General features: G+C 51.2%; 5 protein-coding genes across 5 annotated transcripts; 1 reads left to right on the forward strand and 4 right to left on the reverse strand.

Moving 5' to 3' along the window:
* Positions 1-1,267: 1,267 nt before the first annotated feature.
* Positions 1,268-4,281, reverse strand: CDEST_02072 (Putative SET domain, JmjC domain, SET domain superfamily protein). Its single transcript, XM_062918231.1, has 2 exons — positions 3,471-4,281; positions 1,268-3,420 (listed from the first exon to the last, which is right to left on the reverse strand). Exons 1-2 carry the CDS (start codon positions 4,058-4,060, stop codon positions 1,338-1,340), a joined length of 2,673 nt encoding a protein of 890 aa, XP_062774282.1. The 5' UTR covers positions 4,061-4,281; the 3' UTR covers positions 1,268-1,337.
* Positions 4,282-5,453: 1,172 nt separating this feature from the next.
* On the reverse strand, positions 5,454-6,310 carry CDEST_02073 (uncharacterized protein; the record flags this gene model as incomplete). The annotated part of the gene is made up of 2 exons (XM_062918232.1): positions 5,454-5,961; positions 6,007-6,310. 2 exons carry the CDS (start codon positions 6,308-6,310, stop codon positions 5,564-5,566), a joined length of 702 nt encoding a protein of 233 aa, XP_062774283.1. The 3' UTR covers positions 5,454-5,563.
* Positions 6,311-15,298: 8,988 nt separating this feature from the next.
* CDEST_02074 (uncharacterized protein) lies at positions 15,299-16,198 on the forward strand. Its single transcript, XM_062918233.1, has one exon. The coding sequence runs from the start codon at positions 15,320-15,322 to the stop codon at positions 16,163-16,165; it is 846 nt and encodes a 281-aa protein (XP_062774284.1). The 5' UTR covers positions 15,299-15,319; the 3' UTR covers positions 16,166-16,198.
* A 5,210-nt stretch (positions 16,199-21,408) lies between these two features.
* On the reverse strand, positions 21,409-21,822 carry CDEST_02075 (uncharacterized protein; the record flags this gene model as incomplete). The annotated part of the gene is made up of 1 exon (XM_062918234.1): positions 21,409-21,822. One exon carries the CDS (start codon positions 21,820-21,822, stop codon positions 21,409-21,411), a length of 414 nt encoding a protein of 137 aa, XP_062774285.1.
* Positions 21,823-21,916: 94 nt separating this feature from the next.
* CDEST_02076 (Putative CID domain-containing protein) lies at positions 21,917-23,759 on the reverse strand (the record flags this gene model as incomplete). Its single annotated transcript, XM_062918235.1, has 3 exons — positions 21,917-23,253; positions 23,345-23,453; positions 23,709-23,759. 3 exons carry the CDS (start codon positions 23,757-23,759, stop codon positions 21,917-21,919), a joined length of 1,497 nt encoding a protein of 498 aa, XP_062774286.1.
* Between the last annotated feature and the right edge of the window lie 1,316 nt (positions 23,760-25,075).

Raw genomic sequence — 25,075 nt, forward strand, 5'->3', positions numbered from 1 at the left:
CCTTCACCCTGGCCTTGACCTGCCTTGGCTGGAGAAGCGATGGAATACGCTACAGTCACGAACTTGGATCTTTGAAGCAAAAGAAGGTCTTTACGAGTACTGGCAGCGATGGTACGTCAACAGGACTACGCCTTCGCCTGCGGCGACGAGTGCCCAAGGCACGTTTACGTCAATCTCGACCACGCCAAGTGTCGAAGACTCTGGGTACACTCAGTGGCTCAATAATCGAGCCCATCAGGTTGCTGCTAACGAGGCCTCTGAGTTGGATCAATATTATCGTCAGACTATCGCCCAGCCAGTCGATAACCCAGTCCAATGGTGGATTTCACATCGCAAGACCTTTTCAACTCTTAGTCGACTTGCCCTCGATATATTCGCTATCCCTGCGATGGCAACAGACTGTGAGAGGGCATTTAGCCTCGCCAAGCTTACGTTGACGTCACAGAGGCTGTCGATGAAGTCATAAACGTTAGAGGAGGCACAGTGCCTTCAGAACTGGCTGCGTGGGGGCTCAATTACAATAGGGGGGCAGTTTTACGCCAGAAGGTAATGGAGGGCCAACTACATTCACTCAACTTCAGTATATGTAAGTATAGGCCATTAGGAAACATCGCGATAACTTCACTGATTTCCCGATTAGGTAATTAGATCAAATCAAGCAATCAGAAGCCAAACAGCCAAACCAAGCGCGTTAAGGCCGTCAAACAGTCAAGCGAGGGGACCGGATTTGATCTGCTTGAATTGATTCGAGCGCTGGTAGTTGGATCCGTACGAATACGTAGGAATGCTATTCCAACAGACTGGATTATTGAGACAGATTGGAATGATTTCGACCTCCTGAATGGCCTTTTCTCTCCTGTGAGCGTGCCACTCAGTTGCAAGATATCGCTGTGCCTGGTGTTACCCAACCCCGCTTTGTAGTTTGGCTTTAGCTCAAAGGCACTGAAAATATCAGATCCTCGCCTGTCTGTCGATTGCACTTAACTACGCGATCAGATTGAATCCGGATCACAATATCAAGGCTCGAGTTTGCTTTGGAAGATGTCCGTGTTCACAAATGCAGGGAACTTCATACGGTTAGTCAATATTCATGACAGATGGATCACCGGCAGTACACAATGATAAACAGGATAGCAGGACAAGAAGTCCCATGACAGCATCAACTTTATACATAAAAATTGGTTTTCGAGAAGAAAGCACTGATGCCAAATTACAAATAAAAAGGCCGTTGTACAACAAGATCAGATCTTTCTCGTCCACAACGCCCAGCGTTGTCGTCAGACGTGCACGGGCCATAAGACCCTGGAAGGGGCCTTGTGGCCCGTGCATGCGGAACCTCACTTCTGATGCACCTCGCAGAGACAGTGTTCACCAGCCCATTTGCTTCCGTAGGAAACCGTAATCTCCTCGCCGTCGGAAATGTTCCTTGAGGCCTTCACTGCGGTCGAATACCTCCCGCTCGCCCTCATCTGCACAAAGCGCGCAGATGGATTGCAGGAGTGGTTCAGCAATCGGAAACAGTTACCTGCGTCCGCAAAGCGAATCTGACACACCACGGGCTCATCCGCTAGATCTGGTCGCACAAAATCCAGTGTCCAGGAGTCGTGATAGGTGTCCGGCGGGACGATTCTCCCAGTAATAAAGCCGACAATATCGCCTTTCTGATAAGCCATACGTCCCTGCTTGCACGCAACTGCCTGTAGTCCCCGACCTTTCTTGCCATAGTGCTTTATACGCGGTTTGTGTTCAGTGGACTTGCGTACACAGGCGCATTTTTCTTCATCGCAGAAGTCGCACTTCTTATCGTCCACACCTAGGATTGCTGTCGGATCGGCCGGCCATGGCCACTCCTCTAGCCAGCTCGGGGGACGTGGCCAGTCTTGATACTTGTCTGGGTCGAAAATATTCTCAGGGGCTGAAGGTAGTGGTTGTAGAAGTGTGAGCATGTAGTTTTCCGGTAGTTTTTCCAAGGGCTGTTTTTCAGCTTCCCAGCGGAACTCGACATCGCACGATGTGCTGTCCAAGGGCCACTTTCCAGCTTCCCAGCAGAACTCGACATCGTACGATGTACTGTCCAAAGACCGTTGAAAGGTTTTTGCAACCGAACAAAGCGCGCTGATATAGGGGCTGTTGAGGAGGTCTTGGAACATATGTACGTCTGCTTCTTCCAGACTTGTGTAGCTGTCGGGGTTTATGCGGAAGGAATTTCCTCCGTCGAGGAAAATGAGGCATAGCAGCCCTTTGTAGCCATCGCAAAGGCGTCTCCATTTGTTCCCCTGGCTGCGATACCTTTCAAGCGTTTTCTTTGAGCATTTGGTCTGCTTCAGGATCTTTTTGATGACGGCTGGGTCAGCCCTGATGCGGCCATCCTTCGAATTATCAATATCCTGCGCAAGGTAGAACGTCTCAAGTCGGGCGCAGAGGCGCCCAAGATCAGTCTTCCGCAAAAAGACGTCGATTCTGCCAAGGCGTTGTCCGACACGTGCGGGAATGTCCTGCGATAAGTTCATTCGGAAGCTTTCCGTATCCAGGTCTCTTCTACTGCGAATGAGGGAGCAGAACTGGCGAATGGCCAGCCGACTGTAGATGACTGCGGCTAGTTTGAAGACCTCGGAACTTGGAGGTTGTGCGCCAAAAGATGGAATTATGCACAGCGGGTCGACTTTTTTGATCTGTTCCTCAGCCTCGGTCAGCTCACGGCTGGCCGAAGATGACATTGGAGTGCTCTTTTGTTTTTTGCATGGCCGTAGAGGGCCCGCCGCTTGTCGCAACACGGCCCTTTTTTTGGGCTGTAGCTTTTCATTTTCTGAGATGCTCGTGACCGGCAGTCTCTCAGTTTCGTCGTAAGTCAGCGGGCTGGAGACTGCTCTAAATCCTTTGTGGGCAAGAGAGAACAGCCCGCATTGCTCACAGACAGCAAGATCGTCTGGAATGACTTTTTCCCCAGGAAGCAAGAAGTTGATTGACATGGCGAAGCAATCGGTGAAGTTCGCGACCATATGGTACTGGCCCGGGTTCGTGACGATCATATCGCCGGGCCCAGCGCAGTGAATGCTGAACTCGATGTCTGCCTCCTTGAGAGTTGTAGGGCCGATAAATAGCGAAAGGTGACGCACAAACTGCGCGCAATTGTTCGTCCTCCAGTGCTGCTTAACAAACTCCTCGAAGCGGGCAGCATAGTGCGCCGGAACAACGACCCATAGCTTCAAGCCAGAACAGACCTTGTTGACCGACCGCCAGTTCGCATCTTCTTTATGCCAAGGCGTGCCTGACAATCGACAGCCAGCATGCCAGTAGTCCGAGTTTCCACCTGGAATGGCCGCGAACTGTAAGAATTCCTCTCCCGGGTGGAGCAGCGAGATAAAGTCAATATTGGGAACAGAAATTTCGCCGACGATGCTAGCCTTAGCCGCGAGCATCCTTTCATTGTCGAGTCAGGAGAATATTCGACTGCGAGCTGTTCCCGATACTCTGGCTTATGGAGTCTGTTTGCTAGGGCATCCCAATCGACCGGTTCCATGTCTGTGACCCTGATGTGGCCGTTGAAGTCTTTCTCTGCCAGCATTCTCCGAATGTTTGGTATCAGTCTCGGCCCCGTCTCATTAGTCGTCAGGCTGAACTTCGTCCTGGCTGAAGGCGATGGGGCTTCGACTGAAGAGTTTGTCCTTGAGGCCGTTGCAGAGGCTGCCTCAGAACCTTCAGGAGCGGGTGGAGATGGCCCCTTGAAGTTGGACGTGGGGTCTGCAAGCGACGTCGACGTTGTCGTGTCTGTGTTCCTTTCTGCTGAGCTCGGGTCGCCTTTCGCCTGTTCGCCCGGAGCGGCAGACTGAGATTGGTGATCTGGACACTGGGCCGGCGATTGATCTGCCGAGGCTGGATCGTTGGATCGCTGTTTATGGATGGCTAAGGAGGAGTCTGGCAGTGAGGAAGGGACAATCGCAGAGGTGCCGACTGAAGAAGGTGGTCTGTGTGCTAGCTGGGCGCTCCCTGAAGATGAGCGGGAAACCTTTCTTTTGACCTCTTGCAGATCGGCAGACATCTGAGCTAGCAAGCTCTTCATCTCAGCCCTCAGGGCAGAGCTTCCCGCATGCTGCCGATGTCGAGTTCCTTCGTTGGTGGGCACCAGAACTTGCGATGCGATCTCGGTGACTCGCCTGAGCTTTGCGTCCAGGTCGGATATTATTGACTCCAGGTCCGACGTTGCGCAGTTGAAAGATGGGTTTTGCGAAGTTCGCTACAAGGTATCTTGCCGAAGGACGGAAAGTCGCACCCAAATAAAGATTGAGGTTCGCGCCGCCAGGGAAGCAGTCGCGTACAGTGGGGACCCAAAAATATCAGATAACCCTGCGACGTGATTCCCTACTCCTATTTAGTCCGCAGCTGTGCCCGGCTAGCAGCGCCGCAAATAGCCGAAGCGCCGACGATGACCCGAGACGCCCCATTTTCCCCTGTTGACGAACCAGGGCCAGCTGTTCCAAAATAGATGCCAGTCTCCATATTCTGTGTAATGCGTCCTCTGTTGAAGAAAAATGATTCATCATCCGCTCTCCTCCTTCTACTGTAACTTTTCTGATCTGGGGCGCATCCTCTTGGTGCTGCGACGGAAATCACAACATCACGTGTGGAGCTATGTATCTTGGTGTTTATGGCGCTTGCCTTGCATGTCCGAGTGTGAGACGCGAAAAGAGGACGCCGTATGTCACGACCCCACAGAATGCCTGGGATGAGGTTGAAAAAAGGGAGGTGTCACGTGCTTTCTCGTCGGTAAACCCCTCACCGAGCCCCCACTTGGACCACGACCGCCTCCCACATGGCCACCCTCCTCTCAGTTCGAGCCACCTCTCCGTCGCGACCTGTGCCTGGCGACCACAGCGCCCCTCAAGCTTCTTTACGACGTATTCAGCGTATTACTAATGTCCTTGGCATCGTCTGCGATCAGGACGCACCTGTTGAGCTACCCTAGGCGTATCCGACCGCAGTGATCCAACCGACAACATCGACCTGGGCCCGCCTCCTCGTATGCGACCTTCTTAGTGCGAAGAATATGGGACGGATGGATATAATACCGGTGCGGGATGGCGCGGGCGTGTTCGAAGAGTTCGGCCAGCAGGATACGGGTTGCGATATGCGCAGGATGAGGGAGTCGCCGAGTGGAGAGGTTGATAGGCGGCAGGCTGGTTCAGGCATCTGTCATTCTGGCTGGCACCGTCAGGCTGCCTGCCCATCGACCTGTTCCCATGCGTCCCCATAGGGTACTCCGAATACCTGTGCGGTAAGCGAGCTGACCATCGGAATGGGGACTTCTCAGGGCTCAAACAATGTCTAGGCCTACTCAAAGTTGGTCTCGACACAGCTAGATTCGAACCGGCGTCCGGTTCGACAACTCTTTAACTATTCTCGGACAAAGACGTAGTAATGAGACGGTGCTGGTTATTATGGGTCACGATGTTGCGATGTAGACCAAGAAGCAGATCCCCTGCGTTTCTGGGAATATGTGCTTAATGGTGGGTAGATGCCAGTTACTGCTATAATCTAGAACCGCGGCCGGGATTTGCGACGGCCCTCAAATCTCACCAGACGACAATGTTTTGCGCCTCGCCTGGTCAAACTTCTGAAGCCACATGTCCCTCACTTGTCGTGAAGTCATATCTTGGAAGCATTGGATATACTCGACACGTTCATGATCGATAGCTAGTAGGTGACCAGCCCGGGGTGTTTCCTGCCCACGGCGAAACACGCCTCTCTTGTCCAAATAACCGTACACCGGGAGGTTGGTCGAACCCCTGGTGTAGCCTAGTAGGATCAATATCCCTCTCCAGGAATCGGGAATCGTCGTACTTCGTGATGACACGATTTCAGCGTCTTTTGTAAGAGTCCTTCGTTTGGTGACTCGGCCCGTGGGCGGCAGGCGGTGCCGGCCCTTTGCTTGCTGGGTTGCCAGAGGGGAAGCGGTTTGGTTCGCTAATCCTAGTGAGAAACCATCTTTATCGCGTCTGAGCCACGTACCTTTTCTGGGGGGAAGTACTGGCCTAGACCAAAGGAACACAACGTCGTTACCGTCGGAAGAGGGGATCGTTGTTGATGTAGTGGCAGCCATCACCGATGTACATGTTGTTATTTGACGATGAAGCTTGCACGGACAGTTATCCAAGAGCTGACCAAACGAAATTGCCCCACAATAACTCGGGTTTGAGATGGGCCGGTTTAAATGCTTAGGCAGAAAAGTAACCAGTCGTACGTAGCATGGAGCAAGGATGAAAACGCAACGAATCAATGAACGCGAAATGCAAAAAATGGGGCAAATTTCCATGATTGATCATTTGACTTTACCTTCTGCCTTGTGCGGAGAGAAATGGGCCTATTGTCAAAGTTGATGGGTAATTTTAGACGCACTCTCATCAAGCGGAAGTTGTGGCCATAGAACTGTGAGTGCTCCTCGACCATTTCATGTTGAGGGAACATGGGCGGCAGGGTACATCGTGAGCCTGTGGTACTGGTCGTGATAGTGGTGGCGGCAGTGGTGGATATGATGAATTAGAACCCAACCATTCGAGAAGTTCCTGTTCCTCGTCTTGAGTAGTTCATTGCGCATCGGAACTGCCCTGCTGTACATCTTGTGACGACATGGCCACTGTTTCCGTCCTGAACTAGGGGGTCTAGTATGTAGGATCCACATTAACAGGTCGGAGCGAGACTGAAAATTGTTGATCTGCTTGGGACCCTTGAGTCGAATAAGACATGTCAGGCCGTACACAGCCCACTCCGCATACATAAGAGCCAACAAGTACCTAAGCCGCGAGAGGCGTCTCTTTTGGCATTATGGCTTAGTGGTACGGCTCGACACCTCTAAGCTGCCCCGCTTACACCGCCGAGAGCCCGGAAGAAGCGAACTTGTTGCTGCGTCGAAGCGCCCGCTCCGCACTTGGCTGCCGCCATGCTGGTCATTGACCCATGCCGCCTTGCCTTCCCGCGCCGGCCTACGAGTCTTGTTTCGTTCGTAAGCAGGCTGAGAACTTCGCTGAACGCCTTGCACTGTTTGACAAGGTCGTGGACAAGTTTGGGATGCTTATGATACTCCTTGACGGTCTTGGAAACCGAGTCGCTAGCCTTGTGGACGGAGGTACACAAAGCCGACAGCCCCGAGACTCGTCGTACGTTTTCTGCCATCGCGTCGACAGTTTCAATGCACAAGAGAAGGGCGTAATTGACGAATCTACGAACAGTTGCAAGATTGTCACAATTGTGAGAATCTGATGATGATGCGGGGAAAGACCGAGGCTGCCGCCTAGCGGTGTGCCGCCACTGTCCAAGCTGACCAAAAGAGCCGAGTGGTCGTGGCAAGCTCTCTGGTACATGGCCTAATTCATGGCAATTCACCGCCAACTGGCCGCCTGTGGGTAGGCCATAGCCTGCGGCCGAAGCACCCACGGCGGCAAGCCGTTAAGGCGACCAAGCCGTTAAGGCGACACGCTGCCCTTCCCCGTCGGCAAGCGCATAGAACCGACGTCCATTGGTTCAGACCCCTGCCACCAGTCCTCGCTCCTGATCCAGGCATTGTGCTGATATCGGTGGTAGTAGGGCGGCTGGCCACATACGACCCAGCGGCCGATGCAGTTACATGCAGCTTCAAGCGGGACGCTGAGCATGTTGGCTGGTGGCATCGGGGGCTGTGAGGGTCCAATAGGATAGGGCTTGCGCGCTCGCTGAGAGTACCGGTACATCAGCAGTGCACACCCGGAGCTACTAACCCCACTAGATCACAATAAACAGAGAATAGAGTGAGACGGATTTCAACAAAGAGTTTGTGTAAGGGCTGAGAGAAATGTGCAACAAAGGTGGTTCAGCAACCGCAAATAGTTACCTGCTTCCGTACAACGTATCTGAAAGACCACAGGCTCATCAGGTGAGTCTGGCCGGACAGAATTCACCGTCCCACCGTTGTCGTAGGTGACTGGCGGAACGATATTCCCTACAATAAAACCAACGAGTTCGCCTCTCCGATATGCCGCTTTCCCGGACTGTACGCAACTGATTGTGGTCTCCGTCCTTTCTGACAAAGGCCGAGAACGAGGCATCACTCGATAAATACGTCGGAGAAACAGCCCAAGCCCTTTCGGCCGCCATCGACGCAGGGGGCCCGACCAAGATCTACTCCACGAAATCGAGAACAGGCTGGAACGAGGAATGCGAGGAGACACTGGCCGAGACAAAACGACTCCGTGGAGCAAATAGCGCAAGGCGCACGAAAGAGAGTTGGAAAGAGAGTTGGAAAGAGAGTTGAGAAGCATACAGAGCAGCTCGAAAACAAAAATGGAAGGATAATCCGCAAAGCACTACAACAGGCACACCGTGAAACCGTGGGAAAAGCAGCAAAGTCCCCAACTTCCCTGTGGAAAGTCGCAAAATGGGCCCGAAACAGACAAAACCAAGCACCTACCATCACATCTGAACTGAAGGACCCTGGCACTACTCGAATCGCTACCACACCTGAAGAGAAAGCGACGCTGTTCAAGGAGACGTTCTTCCCCCCGCCGCCGCAGGCAAACCTCGAAGACATGAAAAACGCAACATACACGGAGCAAACCAACCTACCACCGATTTCGGAAAACGAAGTAGAAGATGCCGTACAAGAAGCAGCGCCGCTCAAAGCACCCGGTGCCGAGAGCATACCGCCCAATAGCCCTGTTAAACACGTTGGGCAAGATCATGAACGCGATCACCGCAAGGAGACTGAGCTTCATGGCCGAAATACACACACTACGACTCGAGAACTACATGGGTGACAGAAAGCAGCGATCCACGAAACACGCGTTGCATCTCGTTATGGACAAGACATATGAAGCTTGAAACATGGGAAAGGGAAAGGCGGCAAGCCTACTCCCCATGGACGAATCGGGGGCCTTTGACAACGTGTCACACCGCCGACTCCTTATACGTACGGTCATGCTGAGTATTGTTCCAACACACCAGTGTCTGCCGCCTGCCCCCAACCGCGCACATGTGAAGGCATTGCGTCAATCCGATGTAGACGACAGGTCAGTCTTGCCATTCCGGTTCTGAGCCGGGCAATAGTCTCTCATGACGCAAGTGAGGCTGCTCCTCACGAGCAGAAAAACTTTATCATCATAGATACGACAGATCCTATATTGACCGTGGCATATTGCACTGATGTCTATTAAATCAATCATAGTCGTGCCCCTTCTCATAATCCTCATGACCATTTCTATAGACACTGTCCTTACAGTAGCCAAGAACGTGTTAACTGAGCTAGGGCCTGATCGGAAACTTGGATAACTTTCAAATGCCAGTTGGATAACGCAACTTGGATAAGAAATGAACCCTAAAACTGAATAAATGCTGCGCTAGGCCTTTTTGAGGCCCATTTTCCATGTCCTGGGTTCGTGACAGAATCCATGCATGCTTCTATGCGAGTCATGGACATAACCCATCCAGGATGGTCTGACTGTACTTAAACAGGCCAGCCTGTCATTTCCACCTGGCCCTAGCTCTGGAACAGTTATTAGGATAGCATTAGGCCCACAAGCCCGTGGTGATACCATCCACTCTTTAGTACGAATAAGACACTCTTTTCTGCTCACTCATATATGCATATTCCGCTGGCCACCCTGACTAACCGTCAGTTATGAGCCCAGTCGACTCTAGCAACTGTCGTCTTGATTGATTCCTTCAGCCAAGAGGCAAGGACCTGTCACTCAGACAGCATCAATCGATCAAGTGCATTGCAACTCTTGAGACTATTCAGTCTCCTTTGGCCAGCGCCAATCCTGCAGCCACACAGGCCAGGATCTTCAGCTTCAACGGAAGCAACAACTCTGCCTCTCTATAGGCAATCGATCCATCCTAACGATATCGATACAACCCCACAAGGCTACAATTGCCTCTTCCTCAACCATGGAGTCATCTAAGGTCACTCAGAAGCTGACTTCTGACGCTGACTGGACCAAATGGTACGGAAACCTCAAGCTGGTGGCTAGGATCCATGAGGTCTGGAACTATATAGATCCAGACCAACAAGTGGTGAACATCAGGCCCCGTCTTACTGAACCAAGCCCTGAAGCCGAGAACTTCGTCAACGAGCTTGCCTTGGCTAAGGCCAGACATGCCGATCGAATGGAAGACTACAAAAGGGCTAACAAAGGCATCATTGCCGTTCTTTCCTGGGTCACCTCCACAGTTGAGGCCCAGTACATCAACCACGTCAGTGGTAAAGAGAGTCTCAGAGAAATGATCATCGCTCTCAGGGACGAGCTTGCCCCGGATAACTACGCGAGGCAACAACTCATTCTTCGTCGCTATCAAGCTCACATGGGCTCAATCAAGCGATCCAAGCTGTCTGATTGGCTCAGCAACTACATTGACATCATGGATGAGGTCGTTGACGTTGGACTTCCAGCGCTTCTTGACCCAACCACTCAAGTTGCTGACTTCCTTAAGGCAGTCGAGCCACTCGCTCCCAGCTACTATACAACTGCTACCTTCTCCTTCAACCAAAACGGCATAAAGAAACCCCCTAAGGCAGGAGAGAAATGTGCTGGAATTCAACAAGCCAACTTCTTCCGTCAATGGGTCAGGTCCTTCCATCCTGACTGGCTATTCAAAGATGCCAAAGCATCTAGCTTCGCCACTTGGCAAGGAGAAGATGAGAAGGGCAATCCAACAGAGTCACAAGGGAAAAGAAACGAGATACTGGTTCCCAAGTGTCCTGCTTGCCTTGGTTATATAAAACACTGGGTCATTGACTGTCCTCACTTCAACCCGGAGAAGAGGAAGGCTAGTTACGACCCAAACCATCCTCAGAACAAGAAGGCTATTGAACGGGGTCAGGCCTGGCTTAAGAAGAACCCAAGGGCGCAGGGGCGACTCAACAACGCTAAAGTCTCCTCGTCAGCCTCGTCAGACAAGCCGGCTACTCAATCTTCCTCTCCACCGTACAAGGAGAACGCAGGTCAAAGTTCTTCCTACTTCAACCAAGAGCAGTCAGACTCCGATAGGGACACCGAACACAGTTCTGATTCCTCGTCCTTCTATGCTGCCCCAAACAGCGCTCCAGCAATAAGTCTATATGCTGGTTTTCCACTCCGGAACAGTGTTATCGTCGACTCTGGGACTGGATTCCACATCTGCAACGATCGCTCTAGAATGAAGGATCTAGACTTCAGCCATTCAACAGAGTTCACTACTGGAGGAGGAAGAATGACAGCTATCGCTCGCGGGACTATGAAGATCCGCCCTAACCAAGGTGGTCTCAGGAAGAAAGGGTTTATCGTACGGGATGCCTGGTATTGCCCAGACTACCCTGTAACCCTCATTGGAGCTGAGCCCCTGAAGGAAAAAGGCCTGATCTTCACGGTTCGCCATCCAGGACTTGAGACCAGAACAGGAGAGGTCCTGTACCACACACCTTGGAAACATGGTCAATATCTCCTGGAGTACCACAATCATGACTCGACTATTGCTCAAGCTTCATCCTTCAACAACAATGACACCTCGACGTCAATCCCAACAAATCCAACCCCTGATAAACATGTTAGCTTCGTTCTTTCAGACGCCCAGCCTGCTGTAAAGCGAGGTCAACCTAATTCTAGGGATCCCCTTACGCCCTCCAATGCAGAGGCCATGATCTGGCACGAACGTCTCGGCCATCCAAGTGCGAAAGCTCTCGAGCATCTGCTCAAGAACAGCCGGGGAATCAAGATTCAGGGGGTGACGACCATCGAATGCGAGGCTTGCAGCACAGGCAAGGCGATTCGTAAAGTCTCAAGAAGGAGGCCTGACCACAATCCGACCGCCCCAGGAGATTACGTCTCCATAGACTTCTTCACACTGAGAAGGACCTATAATGGTGAGAAGATCGTTCTGCTCGTAAGGGACGAATGGAGTGGGTTTACATGGGTCCGGTTCCTCAATTCTCGTAAGGAGGGACTCCAGGCGATCATTCAGATGGCCACATTTCTTGAGCAACAATACCACTTCAAACTCTCGATCCTTCGCCTTGATTGGGAAACAGCTCTTCGAAATGCCTTCGACTTGTGGGCAGCAGATAACGGCAAGCTTATTGAGCGATCTGCAGCCTATACTGGGGCTCAAAATCCAGCAGAGAAGGCTGGTGAGATTCTCTTCAAGATCACCAGGGCCCTACGATATCAATCACGATTCCCAGAGGAATTAGCCCCTGAACTTGTGAGAGCTGCAAATTATCTCAGCAACAGAATGCCCCGCAAGAGGCACGCTTGGCAAACCCCAGAGGGATTGATCAATTCTTGGCTCAACTCTAGGCCCTGGACTACTCATCAGAGAGCTGAGCTCCCCCAACTTGCTCATCTACGACGATACGGCTGTAAGGCCTACCCTCTCACTGCAACATACCTTAGAGGGGAAGAGAAGGCGAACAAGACCGAGCCTAGAGCCCACGTTGGGTATCTCTGTGGTTATGACAGTACCAACATTTATCGCATCTGGGTCCCAGCAATCAACAAGGTCATGAGGACCAGAGATGTCACATTCGACGAAACGAAGCTATACGATCCCAGCCAGGAGGATACCAGTCTCCTTCATCGAACGGAGCTAGAGAGAGTCTTCTCTATTCTGGAGATTCCGATTCCTGATCCTCAGAGTGAAGATCTCCCCATGGATTCACGACTGTGGAATGACGAAGACCTCCAGCATCATTCAGCTGCTGCAGTTGGACCGAGGGATGCCAGGGAACAGTGCTTCGACCAACAGCGAGAGCCTCAACTGCCTACTCCTACTGGCTCTCCAGGAACACAACTTCAGGAGTCACACACTCCTTCAGTTGAGGGGGTGGAAGAGCATGTTTTAACCTATACAGACCCAGAAGAAGAGACAGTTACTCAGCAACTGTCACTACAAACAACTTCAGACTCAGATCAACCTTTCATTCAGGACCCTCCTACTCCTGAGTCAACAACCCATGAAGAGTCACCCACTCCGGATACTGCAATTCAGGATCGCTCGCCCTCCACCTCATCATCATCCTCAGCAACGACCGCTGAGTCAACAATCCACGTCGCTGATTCTTCGGATGCTCCACCTCCTACTATAGGTACAGGGAGACCAAAAGGACGACCAAGAGGAAGTCGCAATAACTCTATTTACAATCGGGAAACGCCAATTGGTCAAACCAATCATCAACCAGAGGCAGCTACAAGATCCTCTCGCCGACTTAAGGATAGATCTTCATCAATCAGATCTTCCTTCTTCCAATTGACCGATTCAGCCAAGGAAAAGGATAGATGGGACGACTTCGCTCATGATCTAGGTCAAATTCATCGCAGAGACCTCCCCTCACCTCCCCAGAAATACTCCGAAGCAAAAGAGCACAAGTTCTGGCCCAAGTGGCTGGCGGCAATGAACGTGGAATATCGAACAGTCTGGAAGAAGGGCACCTTCGAGCTTACCAGACTGGAAGACGTCAATCAGAAGATCCATCGAATTCTTCCTCTCAAATGGGTATATACCTACAAATTCGACAAGCATGGATTTCTCAAGCGATTCAAAGCAAGGATCTGTGTTAGAGGAGATCTTCAACCACTCAATGGGCTGGAAACCTACGCATCGACACTCGCTGGAAGATCATTTCGCAGCGTGATGGCCCTTGTGGCACGTTTCAACCTAGAGACGATGCAGCTTGATGCTGTAAATGCCTTCACTAACGCTACTCTTGATGAACTGGTTTATGTCTGGTTCCCTCCGGGCTACAGCAGGCCGGGATCCTGCCTCATCCTTCGCAAGGCACTCTATGGTCTGAGGAGAAGCCCTCTTTTGTGGCAGAAGAGCCTCTCCGACACTCTCAAGAGACTTGGACTTGCTCCCCTTGATGAGGACGACTGTATCCTCATTGGCAAGGGAGTCCTAGTCTTCTTCTTTGTTGACGATATTGCGGTGATTTATCGTAAGAAAAACGAAAAGATGGCCGAGCAAGTCGTCAAGGGACTTCAAGAGATCTACGAGATGAAGATCATGGGAGAAATGAACATCTTTCTAGGCATACGAGTCATCAGAGACCGCAAGGCTGGCAGGCTTTGGCTCAGCCTTGATAACTACATTGCCAAGGTCTGTGACGAATTCGGAGCCAACAAGAGGAAGAAGCCAACCGGGACGCCAATGGCTGCCGATAATCTTGTTCCTAATGATCAGCAAGCAACTACAGCAGAAATCCATCACTACCAGCGACTCATTGGATCCCTAAACTATGCAGGAGTCGTTGGAAGACCAGACATCTCTAGAACTTCATCTAGACTCTCTGAATTCCTCACCAACCCATCAGCCAACCACAAGAAGGCAGCCGACGCTTGCCTTGACTACCTCGATCATACTCGTTATCTCGCGATCGAATACAACTCTCAAGGACCAGGAACTCTCTTCTGTGCCTCAGATGCCTCCTTTGCTGACGACCTCGCAACTCGCAAGAGCACCCAAGGGTATATGATGATGATGTTTGGTGGCCCTATTGGCTGGAGGTCATCTAAGCAACGTCGCGTTGTTACCTCGAGTACTGAGGCTGAGCTGGTCGCCCTCACGCAAGCTGCAAAGGAATACAAGGCCACTATCCGACTAGTCGAACAACTTCAGCTTGATCTTGATGGTGACTACTCTCTCCAGTGCGACAACCAAGCAACCTTGAGACTCCTCACCACCGAGAGACCTCAAGTGACTAGCAAGCTTCGTCATATCAATATCAGCAATCTTTGGCTTCGTCAGGAAGTCAGGGATGGTCTCATCAACTTCAACTGGATCAAAACCAATGAGATGGTCGCAGACGGACTCACCAAAGCACTGCCAGCTCAGAAGCACTGCCGATTTCTAGCCCAGCTAGGTATGGCAAACGTTGAGCAACAAGTCAAGGCTCTCAGAGAAGCCGAGATAGCTCAGGCAGCTTAGATGCTTGGGTAGGATGATCTGCAGACCAGATCAGCAGTGGTCACAACACCACACGACTTGATCAAGGGAAATCCCAATCTTGGGTCTTCAACACTACATTACCCTACCTTCTGTCGCTCTCGCTAATCGTCAGTTATCAAAAGCTCTGCTTTATCCAGAGACACAACTTCAACAGTTGCCTCTCTGAGGGGGTGTGACAGAATCCATGCATGCTTCTATGCGAGTCATGGACATAACCCATCCAGGATGGTCTGACTGTACTTAAACAGGCCAGCCTGTCATTTCCACCTGGCCCTAGCTCTGGAACAGTTATTAGGATAGCATTAGGCCCACAAGCCCGTGGTGATACCATCCACTCTTTAGTACGAATAAGACACTCTTTTCTGCTCACTCATATATGCATATTCCGCTGGCCACCCTGACTAACCGTCACAGTGCAACAGGAGAGGGCGATGCCAGCGCAGCCGAAGTCGCAGACGCGAATGAAGTCGCGAACGAAGACTCGGATGCTCCTCACGAGATCGAAACCAATGACAATGGTGACGCTGATATCTGCGGCATCGCGTCGGACGCCCAACAGGACGACGCCCGTTTGGACGAAGATCCGGTCAACCTGGCACAACATGAGATACCCACAGAAACAGCGCTGTTCAGCGAAGATCGCAACGACATGACGGAGGACTTCGTCATGGTTGACACCGACCCGGCGGCTGAGACTAACGCGGGCGAGGAGGACTCCTTCATCGGGTTCCTTGAAGTTGGCATGCATGATCTGTTTGAGATGGAAGCCGAGACGACCAGTCGCTTCGATCTCACGGACGGCGGGTGCCAGTCAACTTCTGGACCAGTCGACAACAGCGGGCAGGAAGAACGGCCAAACACCACCATGCCTGATTGGGAAAGTGGGGATGTGGAGAAGACAAGAGGCGACGCGGTGATGGAAAATGCAGCGGAAAGCAACGAGGAAGCCCCTGGCCAAGAGACGAAAACCCAGAAGACGCCAACTGCTGCTGTCGCGCCCGTTTTCCGGACTGCAAGGAACACACAAAAGATCCACCACTTCTTTTGGCAAGTGTCCAAGCAGATTCGACTTGCAAGACGGCAGGGAGACCTTGGCATCCGGCATTTCCGCCAGATCCGGCTAGGTGTTAAAGCAGTTAGGGAAGTCCGAGCAACGGTTCAGAGTCGAGGAAACCGAAATGTGAGGCCGGCTTATGGTCCCAGAAACCCACCACCACTATGAGTTGGTAGAAAAACAAGTAGCCATTAAGCAAAGAGGAGCAGTCCATATATACAGTAATCGCCTTCACTAGTCCAACGTTGACCTGGTGTCAGAGCGAAAGGATGCTGACATTCTTGATGGACTTAATTGAGCAACGACTACAAGGGGAGGGACGACAAGGGTGACAGCGGCAAGCGACAGAGAATGTTTCAAATCTTCCAGCAAGTACACCTGCAACCGTGGCTTACCAGACATGGTCGCCAGTGTTAATTACCGCCGCGTCAAATGCGGACTTCGTAGTTAATTACCTGGGGGGTCAGCGCTGGGGGCACCCGCTACAGCACGCCCATGCGTGCCGTGTGCCGCGGCCAGCTAACATGGCCGGCACGGAGGCTCTCCCGAGGGCCAGGACGGAGCTCAACTTCGCCCGAGTCCGTTGACAAAAGACCGGACATTCAACACATGGGAAGTTGATACCGCTGCGGCGACCTGGGGGCGCCGCTAATTATGGATCGTCGCCACACATCTTCGCCGTTCATGCCACGGTGAGGCTAGGGTGGCGGATTATGGTCAGCTGAAGTGACGACCTGGAGGGCATGGTCGATGGAACCCATCCTGTCGGCTGTAAGGGCACCGCTAGGTGGGGTGGTCTGTGTACTGAGCGTCTTCCAACACCACGTGCGAGACTCATTGCTCCCATGCGTTGGCCAGTGCCAAGCCAGCGCGAACCACTGATGCATGATTGCAACCTTAATCTCTCGAGTGCTCACTAGGAGGCGATTGGCAGACAGGCCTCGCGGAACCTGACTTCACGGCAGAAGTGGCCATTTGGGCAAGTTTTGAGATATAACGCGAAGTTACCGGCTACTTTGTGACAGCCAATGGGAACGTGAGCGCTACTCCCGACGAGGGCAAATTGTAAACTTTTGAGGCATCGGTATCTCGAGTTTTTCATAGTACGATGTCGGAAGACCGGCAACATTGGCAGTGAGCGATGAGCCTTCTTCGTCTCCGAGTCTTGCGTGGCATTCCATAACTCGGTTCGTTGTCTCGGCGAAGATACGATCGGCTCTCTGGCTGTGTTCAAGCTACGGCATCTGCAGAGGCGATTCGCCTGGTTCGTGTGGAATATTCATCGCGCGTCGTCACTGGGAAATCCTTCGTGGCCGAACCAGGCGCGCGCCTGCCGGTCGTTTGTCTTGAGAGCGCATTCAATTTATTTGGATTGGTGTAAACACATCTGGGAAACATCGGACAGGAAGCGAGCTGGGCACACGCCGCATGTGGCGGGTGATTCGTTCCTCGTACGACCGACGGACGCTCGCGGACGCCCCAAGAAGTCATGGGCGCCATGTTGCGTTTGCTATCGATGTCGGCCCCAGCGGAAGACTCACTGGAAGGACGTGCAAAAGTGTTACCCGAAAGAGTGGGGATCTCTGGAGGCCTGCTCCCTGTTTGCCCCTGGCTTGGAACATCCATTTTTGACCCACGTATCCAAATCTTGAGAGAGAGCAGCTACTTTAGGCTGTACTTCAAAGCGGCCCCATTTGCAGGCCACAGATATTGTCTTAGCTTTCTTGAAGCGGCCAAAGTGCAGGAAATGGATGAGGACCAAGTTGGTGGATTATCCACAGCACGAAGCATTAGTTAAATAAGGTTGCGCAATCGACGCATACGTGTATTCATTAGGTTCATCATCTTTCTCAGATGCTCCTTATTTTAGGGGTACACATTCTAAATTTCAAACAAAACCAGCAATCTTCCCAGTAATGACTTCCCCAACAGAGACCAAGATCCTCGTCTCATCCCATGGTAAGTGCACCACTGTGAATGTTTCCGGTCCGTCTGATTGCTAATTCGACGCAGAGATTGCAGAGAGTGACCGTCTGAAGAGTCTGTACCCAACGGTCATCCTCGCATCCGCCGTTTCTGGCAGCGCTACCATGATCATGTTGCTTGGTAGATCGGCAACAACCGCCTCGGTCTTGAACGATGTCTCAACGTGCCTCCTCGTCAGCTCAGTCATCACGGCAGTCTTTACAGCAATGATAACAATCATGCTTTTGTTCGAGTTCCAGAGCAGCCATGAGCCCACCCGGATGCGTCGAGCAACGGCATGGGTGCCGATCTTCTTTTTCGATTTTATGTTATTCGAGTTGGTCCTTGGTCTAGTTTTTTGGTTTACAGCTGGAAATGCCTGGCAGTATGCTGCTCTTCTCGGCCTAGTATCCGGATCACTTTTCATGGTAACGGCAGCTGTAGCTGTGTGGATGACAGTAAAGGCCAGCCCGTTGGGTTGCCTGGGGAAATGATTGTAGACAGAGTCTGAAGTTTGACTCTGTCAATTTTTCGATCAGGGACCTCAACTACCTATGGAACCACCTGATAAAGAACAGCATGCAGTATTGGCCAGAATTGTATTATGCAGTACTACAGACCCCACTAAGAAGCAGATAAGACCTTCTCGTTGAAACTTTTCCGCCAATGCATTTCGATGCCTAACGGCAGTGGATATAGTAGACCGAAGACGCGAAGTTTGTCGTCGTTGGTGGGCGGCCATGCTGAGGCATCAGCGCGCCCTGTGAACTCATCAGAAACTTATAGCACCTGCTCTTTCCACTTGCTTACTACTCCTTCTCTGCAAGCCCTGCTTTGGTCTGGTTCCTCACAGCATTTTGATTATAGACAATGTCAACAAAGTGTTCTCCCCGAGACAGTGTCGGTGGCATGGCGGCCAATGGCTTGCAACTTATCAACTGCCGTATCGGTGGCGAGGAAAACTACGAAGATCTTCCAGCGCAAGATCAAGCAATGCAGAATACTCTATGCAGCTAATTGCAGAGAAGAATTAAGGTTGGAAGCAACTATCAATATATGAATTAGGATACACGTATCGTCATAGGAGACTTGTGGCAAACGTCCTGTTTTCAAGCGTGCCTTTGCAGAAAGATTCCTGTGCAATAGCAAGTCGCCGCTCCAGATCGCGTAATGTTGCCATGGTCTGAGCTTTCCACTCCTTCAATTCCTCCTCTTTGTCATCCAATATCTTCTGGATGTGCCTATTCCGTGCCTCTCTTCGTTTCTCTATTAGTCTCCGATTATGATACTCGCTTGTTAAGAACTTTCTTCTTTTTATACTACCGTTATGATTCTCCAACCGACTGGTAGGAGCCACAAGGCAACTTTTTCCTTTACCACATCTGTAAGGACACATCTTTGCGAGTTCTGGCCCAAGGGGTTGAAGACATTCGGTGTGAAATACGTGACCTTGGAATCAAATAAGCCTGCAGAACCTTGGTATCAAGTAACGGGATTAGACTTACCGCACGAAATGGCTTGTAGAGGCTTGTGTAGGCTATCTTCTTGGCAGATGGCGCAGGCCAACTGGTAGATCTTTCGAACCTGCTGACCTCCATGGCGCGAGTGGTTTTGTTTAGAACAGTACACTTCGACGGTCCCGTTGTATTCTCGGTAGTTGTTGCAGCATGTCGGACAAATGACCTGAGCATGTGTTTAGTCAAGCCTTGAGTCCGGGCGTGGGGAAAAAACGCATGAACAACCAGAAAGCAAGATATTCTCTTGGAGGGTTGCATAACACCAAGAGCAAAAGTACGAAAGCTTCTCGCCCTCGACCTCGACCTCGACCTCGGCCCCGGCCTCGTCCTCGCTGTCGTTGGTAAGGTCAATGATAGTCATCTTCAAGTTCGGTTTAATGCTGTCAATGATAGAGAAAGAAGAGAAACGCATGAAGTTGTGTGGCGGGGTTTGGCTTTCTTATAGATCGGAGCTTCGCCGCCGCTTTGCTTATCATTTATGCCCTTTCATCCCTACCGCTTACCTCGGCGATTACGTCTATTGGGGACCAACACGTCTTGGCATGTATCCTATTAGTCTTGAGAGGCGATCGGACGCATGCTCCCGGCCCTATCGCCATTGGTGCACCATGATGAGCAAGCAGGGGAGCGTGTTGCTGGACATCGTATCAAGCGCCACTCCAAGGCTCTGCCCTGATACAAGGTCTTTCATAGGCTGATAGATGCAAGCATGGTTGCTTACGGTAACATGGTACTGCGTGGACAATTAGCCGTGCTGGGTTGTCATGAAGGCGGCCTCCCCTCAGATGGGCGCTTATGTTGAGACACTGCTAGAATGACACTGGTGAAAGCTGGTTCTGGATGATAACGGAATGACTGCATTGCCAACTTGGCACTCATCTACACCAACATCATGAGCCACGCAGCACGTTTGCGATACATTCTCGGCACTGAATCATTCTCCAATCCATCGGGCTCTGCTACGATGGCTTCGATACAGATGACTCTCTATATGACAGTAGAAACCACCATATTCAGAATCGTGTCCCCGGTCGTTCCGTTGCCTCATCCTTCGCAGCCACTCCGTATCCCCTAATTAGAAGAACAGGCCTGAGATGATTGGCCCGGTGTGTGGGTTTCCTCTTGCTTGCAGCTTTATCATTTTGAAACCCCCAGTCCTTGTCAAACTGATGTTTTGCTGGAGCATCTCCGTTAAAAGACGAACGAATGCCCGTGGCAACTCTCGAAGAAACAAGGAAGCAGTAGAATCACTGCTTTTGAGCGACGCGTGGAAGCAGTGAGCATACAAAGCTTGGAATACGGTTAGAAGCTTAGGCTCTCATGTCAGCACAGTGACCAACCCCCGATAATCGGTGGCCTCGGCCAGGCGTAGTGTCGTGGCTACGACGCTCCACGAAACTGTCACTTCCAGCTGTGCACCGTGTCGTAACAACACTGACGCCATGCGAGGATCTCCGTTTATCAGCAAGAGGATCCACAAACATCCGCAGATCTTGAACCCTCAAGTAAAACTCCGAAAACAATCTCTGATCCGTCTGTACACAAGGGCTCACAAATCGGCATATCGACACCCGTGATTCTGACACCAGACCCCCTCCAAGCGTAGGCTTGCTTGCCATGACGCAGTAACTAGGGAAAGAAGGGGGAGAGTGCAACAAACAAGCATGGGTACTGAGAGTATTTGCGAGAGTGTTGGCCCACCGTTATGGGACATGATCACGGACTGTTTGTCAATGAGCGCTACTTGAGGCTATGGATATTTGGGTCTCTAGCAATGGGAACGGACGCCCCTGTACGTCCCAGTGTCAGCCTGGGTGCACCATAGCAATTCTCCTCCTCGGTTCTCGATATTTCGAACGTTGGACGAGCCTGCCTGGTCAGAAAGAGTCTAGCAGCCACAACCGACTTGGCTATGTGCTATCTTGAGCATCAGGCCGGCAAGCTACTGTACCACATTACCGTCTCCGTTGCAATTCTGGAGGACGAATTCTCAGTACGAATAGGTCGACTTGGCTCATACGAGATAGTCGACGAGGAATGGTCCGTTTGGGTAATGGACCACGAATACTGCCCACAACCAGTGTCCCAAGTCCCGTTTTTAGCCATCGCGTTGCTCTCACCGCCCGCATGACCACCCATCTGTTGATAAATTTCAATCATAGTATTATGAGGGGAAAAGATCATATCTTCCGTGGGCTTACAGTGACTCTGAGCAATTTCCTGGTACGCCCTCGAGCAGCTCTTGGGACATGAACCAGAGACAAAACCCTTGTGTGGCGTCCATTTGAGGTCCACTTCGTGGTTTGGTGTTATGCATGCTTGTCTGTGACGCACGCTTGTCATTGACATTAAGCTTTAAGGCATAATAAGGAGATGACACCCTCACTCGTCTTGAACACTAGCTCATCATAAACTATATCTATCTCATATACAATGTTTAAGGAAGTGAGAGAATCGAACGACTAATAGTTGCCCTTGGTGGCCGGGAACGTGAAGCCCGATTATGGGTAGTCATGTCGTTGTGCAGGGTGCCGATACCTAAGGGAAATGGCTGCGGGGGTGGCTGACCGTTGGTGACAGAGTCCTTTTCACCGTCGGAAGGATTACCACGGCGGTTCCCACGGTTGCGGCTCCGGCGGCCAGGGTCATCATGACATGCATCAAGTCCGCCAGGGACAGAGCGAGGACCATCGTTACCGCTCTTGCCCCTCTGCATGCGGCGGCTGATGGCCTTTGGGGACACACTGACGCCATGTTCGATGTCGGGCGCCTCGACGACCAATCCAGGCACAATGGGTCTAGAGTTATTGCCGTAGTCGCTAGCATCACGCGGACCAAAGCCTACACTCCATCTAGTCTGCATGCTTCTGCTCAGAAGGCTTCGGCTGAGACTCTTGATGTGGCCGGCGGAAAGAGATCGGTCGAGTTCGACCCGCTTGTCGTTTGAACCGTGGCGAGAGCCGTTGCTGCGGCTACCATCGCGGCTCAGCGGCAGATTACGCTGACGATGCTTGCTGCCTCGACGCTTGACTCTACTATCACGGCGGCTGGGCCATCCGAATCGAGCGCGGTTGTCGTACCGATGCTGGTCGAGGTTATCGTTGGGCTGAGCAGAGCCGCCATGTCCCTGTCCCGAGATGTAGTGATTCTGCACAGCGGTGATGGCTGGAGCAGGCGGGGTCGAAAGGCTAGAGGCCGCTGGGGCAGTAGATACCACGGGAGCAACACCGTTATGGCTGCCGCTGACGGACGTGAGCACGACAGCAAACCTGTCGGTAGCAGTGCCTTGACTGGGGGTCATCCGAAACATCGCCATCTGCTGAGCGGTGTTGGGGTAGACACCGGCGACCTGGCAAGGCAGCTTGGGTATCCGAGGCTGGTCTGAAAACTGTATCCTAGTAGGCGGGCCCTGGGACTGAGCCGGTGGCAGAAGAAACCGGGCTGGATTTGGCGCGGTGAGAATGCTGTTCGTAAAGGGAGGCATTGAGTATGGGAACTGTTGGGAGTTCATGGGAGGCGCAGTCGGCTGCGGCTGCTGCTGCTGCAGTTGCTGTTGCTGTTGCTCCTGAGGCATGATACTATGGGGTCTGGGGAGCAGGTTCGGCAGGTAGGTTGGCACCTGCGTGATACTCTGTGCCTGGACGGGGATCTGGGGTTGGCTATAGGTCTGGTTGCCATTCTGCTGTTGGCCGTTGTTGTGATCAGGACCGCCATGCTGAGATTGTTTGTGGATCTGGCTCTGGCCGCTGCATTGAGGCTCTCCCTGGTTCTGTCCTTGGAAATCTAAATCAGTTAGAGTGAGACGGGATATGAAGTTGGCGAGCAAAGAGATGGAAACCAACACTCGACTAAAGAAACAACATACTTGGAACGGGGACAGGCGTAGCCTCCAGCTTGCTCTGGAATGACTCTATCATTTCATCGGGGAACGTCGAGGCCTTGCGCCAAATTCCAATCAACTTATGCAACTTGTCCTACGGAAGGCAGAGCAGCATCAGTGAGTGTTTCACTGGGTTTAGTTGTACGTCAAGAACAGACAAGCGCCGACGTGTGGGAGTGTGCCACAATATCTTACTCCCATTGTTGCTTTCCAAGTATGAGAGAATGGTGAGAGGGGTGAAAGGCTGCCAGGTAGCATGCAATCGATCCAACGTCAATACTGCTGTAAACAGCGCGGGGTAGGAAATGGCGATGGGGGACACCCTCATATTGTAGAACTTGAAACACACCTTGTGGCCGTCGGGCAAAGCTCGAAGCAGGTCATCGATGAGGTTAGGCATCAGCACCGTCAGTCGATGCGCGCCAGCACCGCAAGTGCCATCTGCGGCATTCTCATCGTAGACTTGCTGACGGCTTCTAGCCTGCGCAAGCCACTTACGGATCACTGAGTCTATAACATATAGAACGCCGAGCTTGTAAGGAGGAGTTGCTATCGTGAAGTAGGTGAACAGCTTCTGGACGAGGGCCGACTCATACTGCAGAATGGGGAAAAAACACAGGTTAGTCAAATTTACCAGGCGATTCAAGATGGGACGGCGTGTCGAATATCGTATCGTAACGTCGCGCACCCACTTATGGGCACCCCCCCCATCTGGGCACCCCACTTACCACCTATTTACACTAAAAGTGCTACTTTCTACCCTACTATTATAATACTAGTAATAATAGCTATAAAGAAGGTAGAGTATTTAATAAGTAGAGATTTACTTAAAGTTTTAGAAAATATAGTATTTAAATACTTTAATATACTATTTGCTTAGTAATAAGCATATTAGTGTAACTATTAAGTTTTATATAGAATTTAAAGCAAATTTTATATTAATATACTTACTATAAGAAAATAATTATAATTAATCTACTTTAATATAATAATATATATAGCTATAGTATATATATAAAAGCACTTTAGATCTTATTATATAAAGCAATAGTAAAAAGATTCTATAATAACTTTTTTACTAGTAAAAGTTTACTATAGTAAAATATTAATTATAGACTAAATTAGTAGGTAGTTATATTTTTAAGTTTAAATAAGCTTTAATGTAGCTATAATATAAACTAAAAGTAGTTTAATAAAGTAAACTTTTATTAAATACTTTATTTACTTATATATAGTATAATAAGAGATAGTAGGATTTTATATATAAAACTTTGTAACGGGCTGGGCCCGTATGAGGCCTTGCTGGATATCGCGGCCACGGGCGACCCCGGGTCAGGCCCACCACGGAATCCACGATGCCGACAATCCGATGGCCAGTGCGGCATGGGCCGCATGGCCCTGATCAGGCCGCTGCGAGGCGGAGATTTGTTGTTCTTCCCTTCTAATCCTCATCTGAGGATACTCGTAGTAGTCGCCATAGCCTGTTGCAAATACACACGCCTTGGACCGTTACATTATCCTCAGATCCCAAACACCAGGATCCTCTATACTAGACGGTCGGTTCGTCTAGTGAGGACGGCCAGAGTCTGCGCGATTAAGGACGTCGGAGCCTTTCTCTAGAAGTAGCGGTCTGGCGGAGGCTGGAGGACAGAGCCTCGTAGCTTAGTTGAAAAAGGGACCGTCAACCAAAATAGCTACAGAACCCGTGGACCCGAT

This window comes from Colletotrichum destructivum, chromosome 1 (genome assembly GCF_034447905.1).
Source record: "Colletotrichum destructivum chromosome 1, complete sequence".
In the NCBI taxonomy this organism is placed as follows: Eukaryota; Fungi; Ascomycota; class Sordariomycetes; order Glomerellales; family Glomerellaceae; genus Colletotrichum; species Colletotrichum destructivum.

Coding starts and splice junctions, on each gene's coding strand:
- CDEST_02072 (XM_062918231.1), bottom strand. CDS start 4,060: ATGAAGAGCTTGCTAGCTCAGATGTCTGCCGATCTGCAAGAGGTCAAA. Junction 3,421..3,470: donor AACAGACTCCATAAGCCAGA/GTATCGGGAACA, acceptor CGACAATGAAAG/GATGCTCGCGGCTAAGGCTA.
- CDEST_02074 (XM_062918233.1), top strand. CDS start 15,320: ATGCATATTCCGCTGGCCACCCTGACTAACCGTCACAGTGCAACAGGA.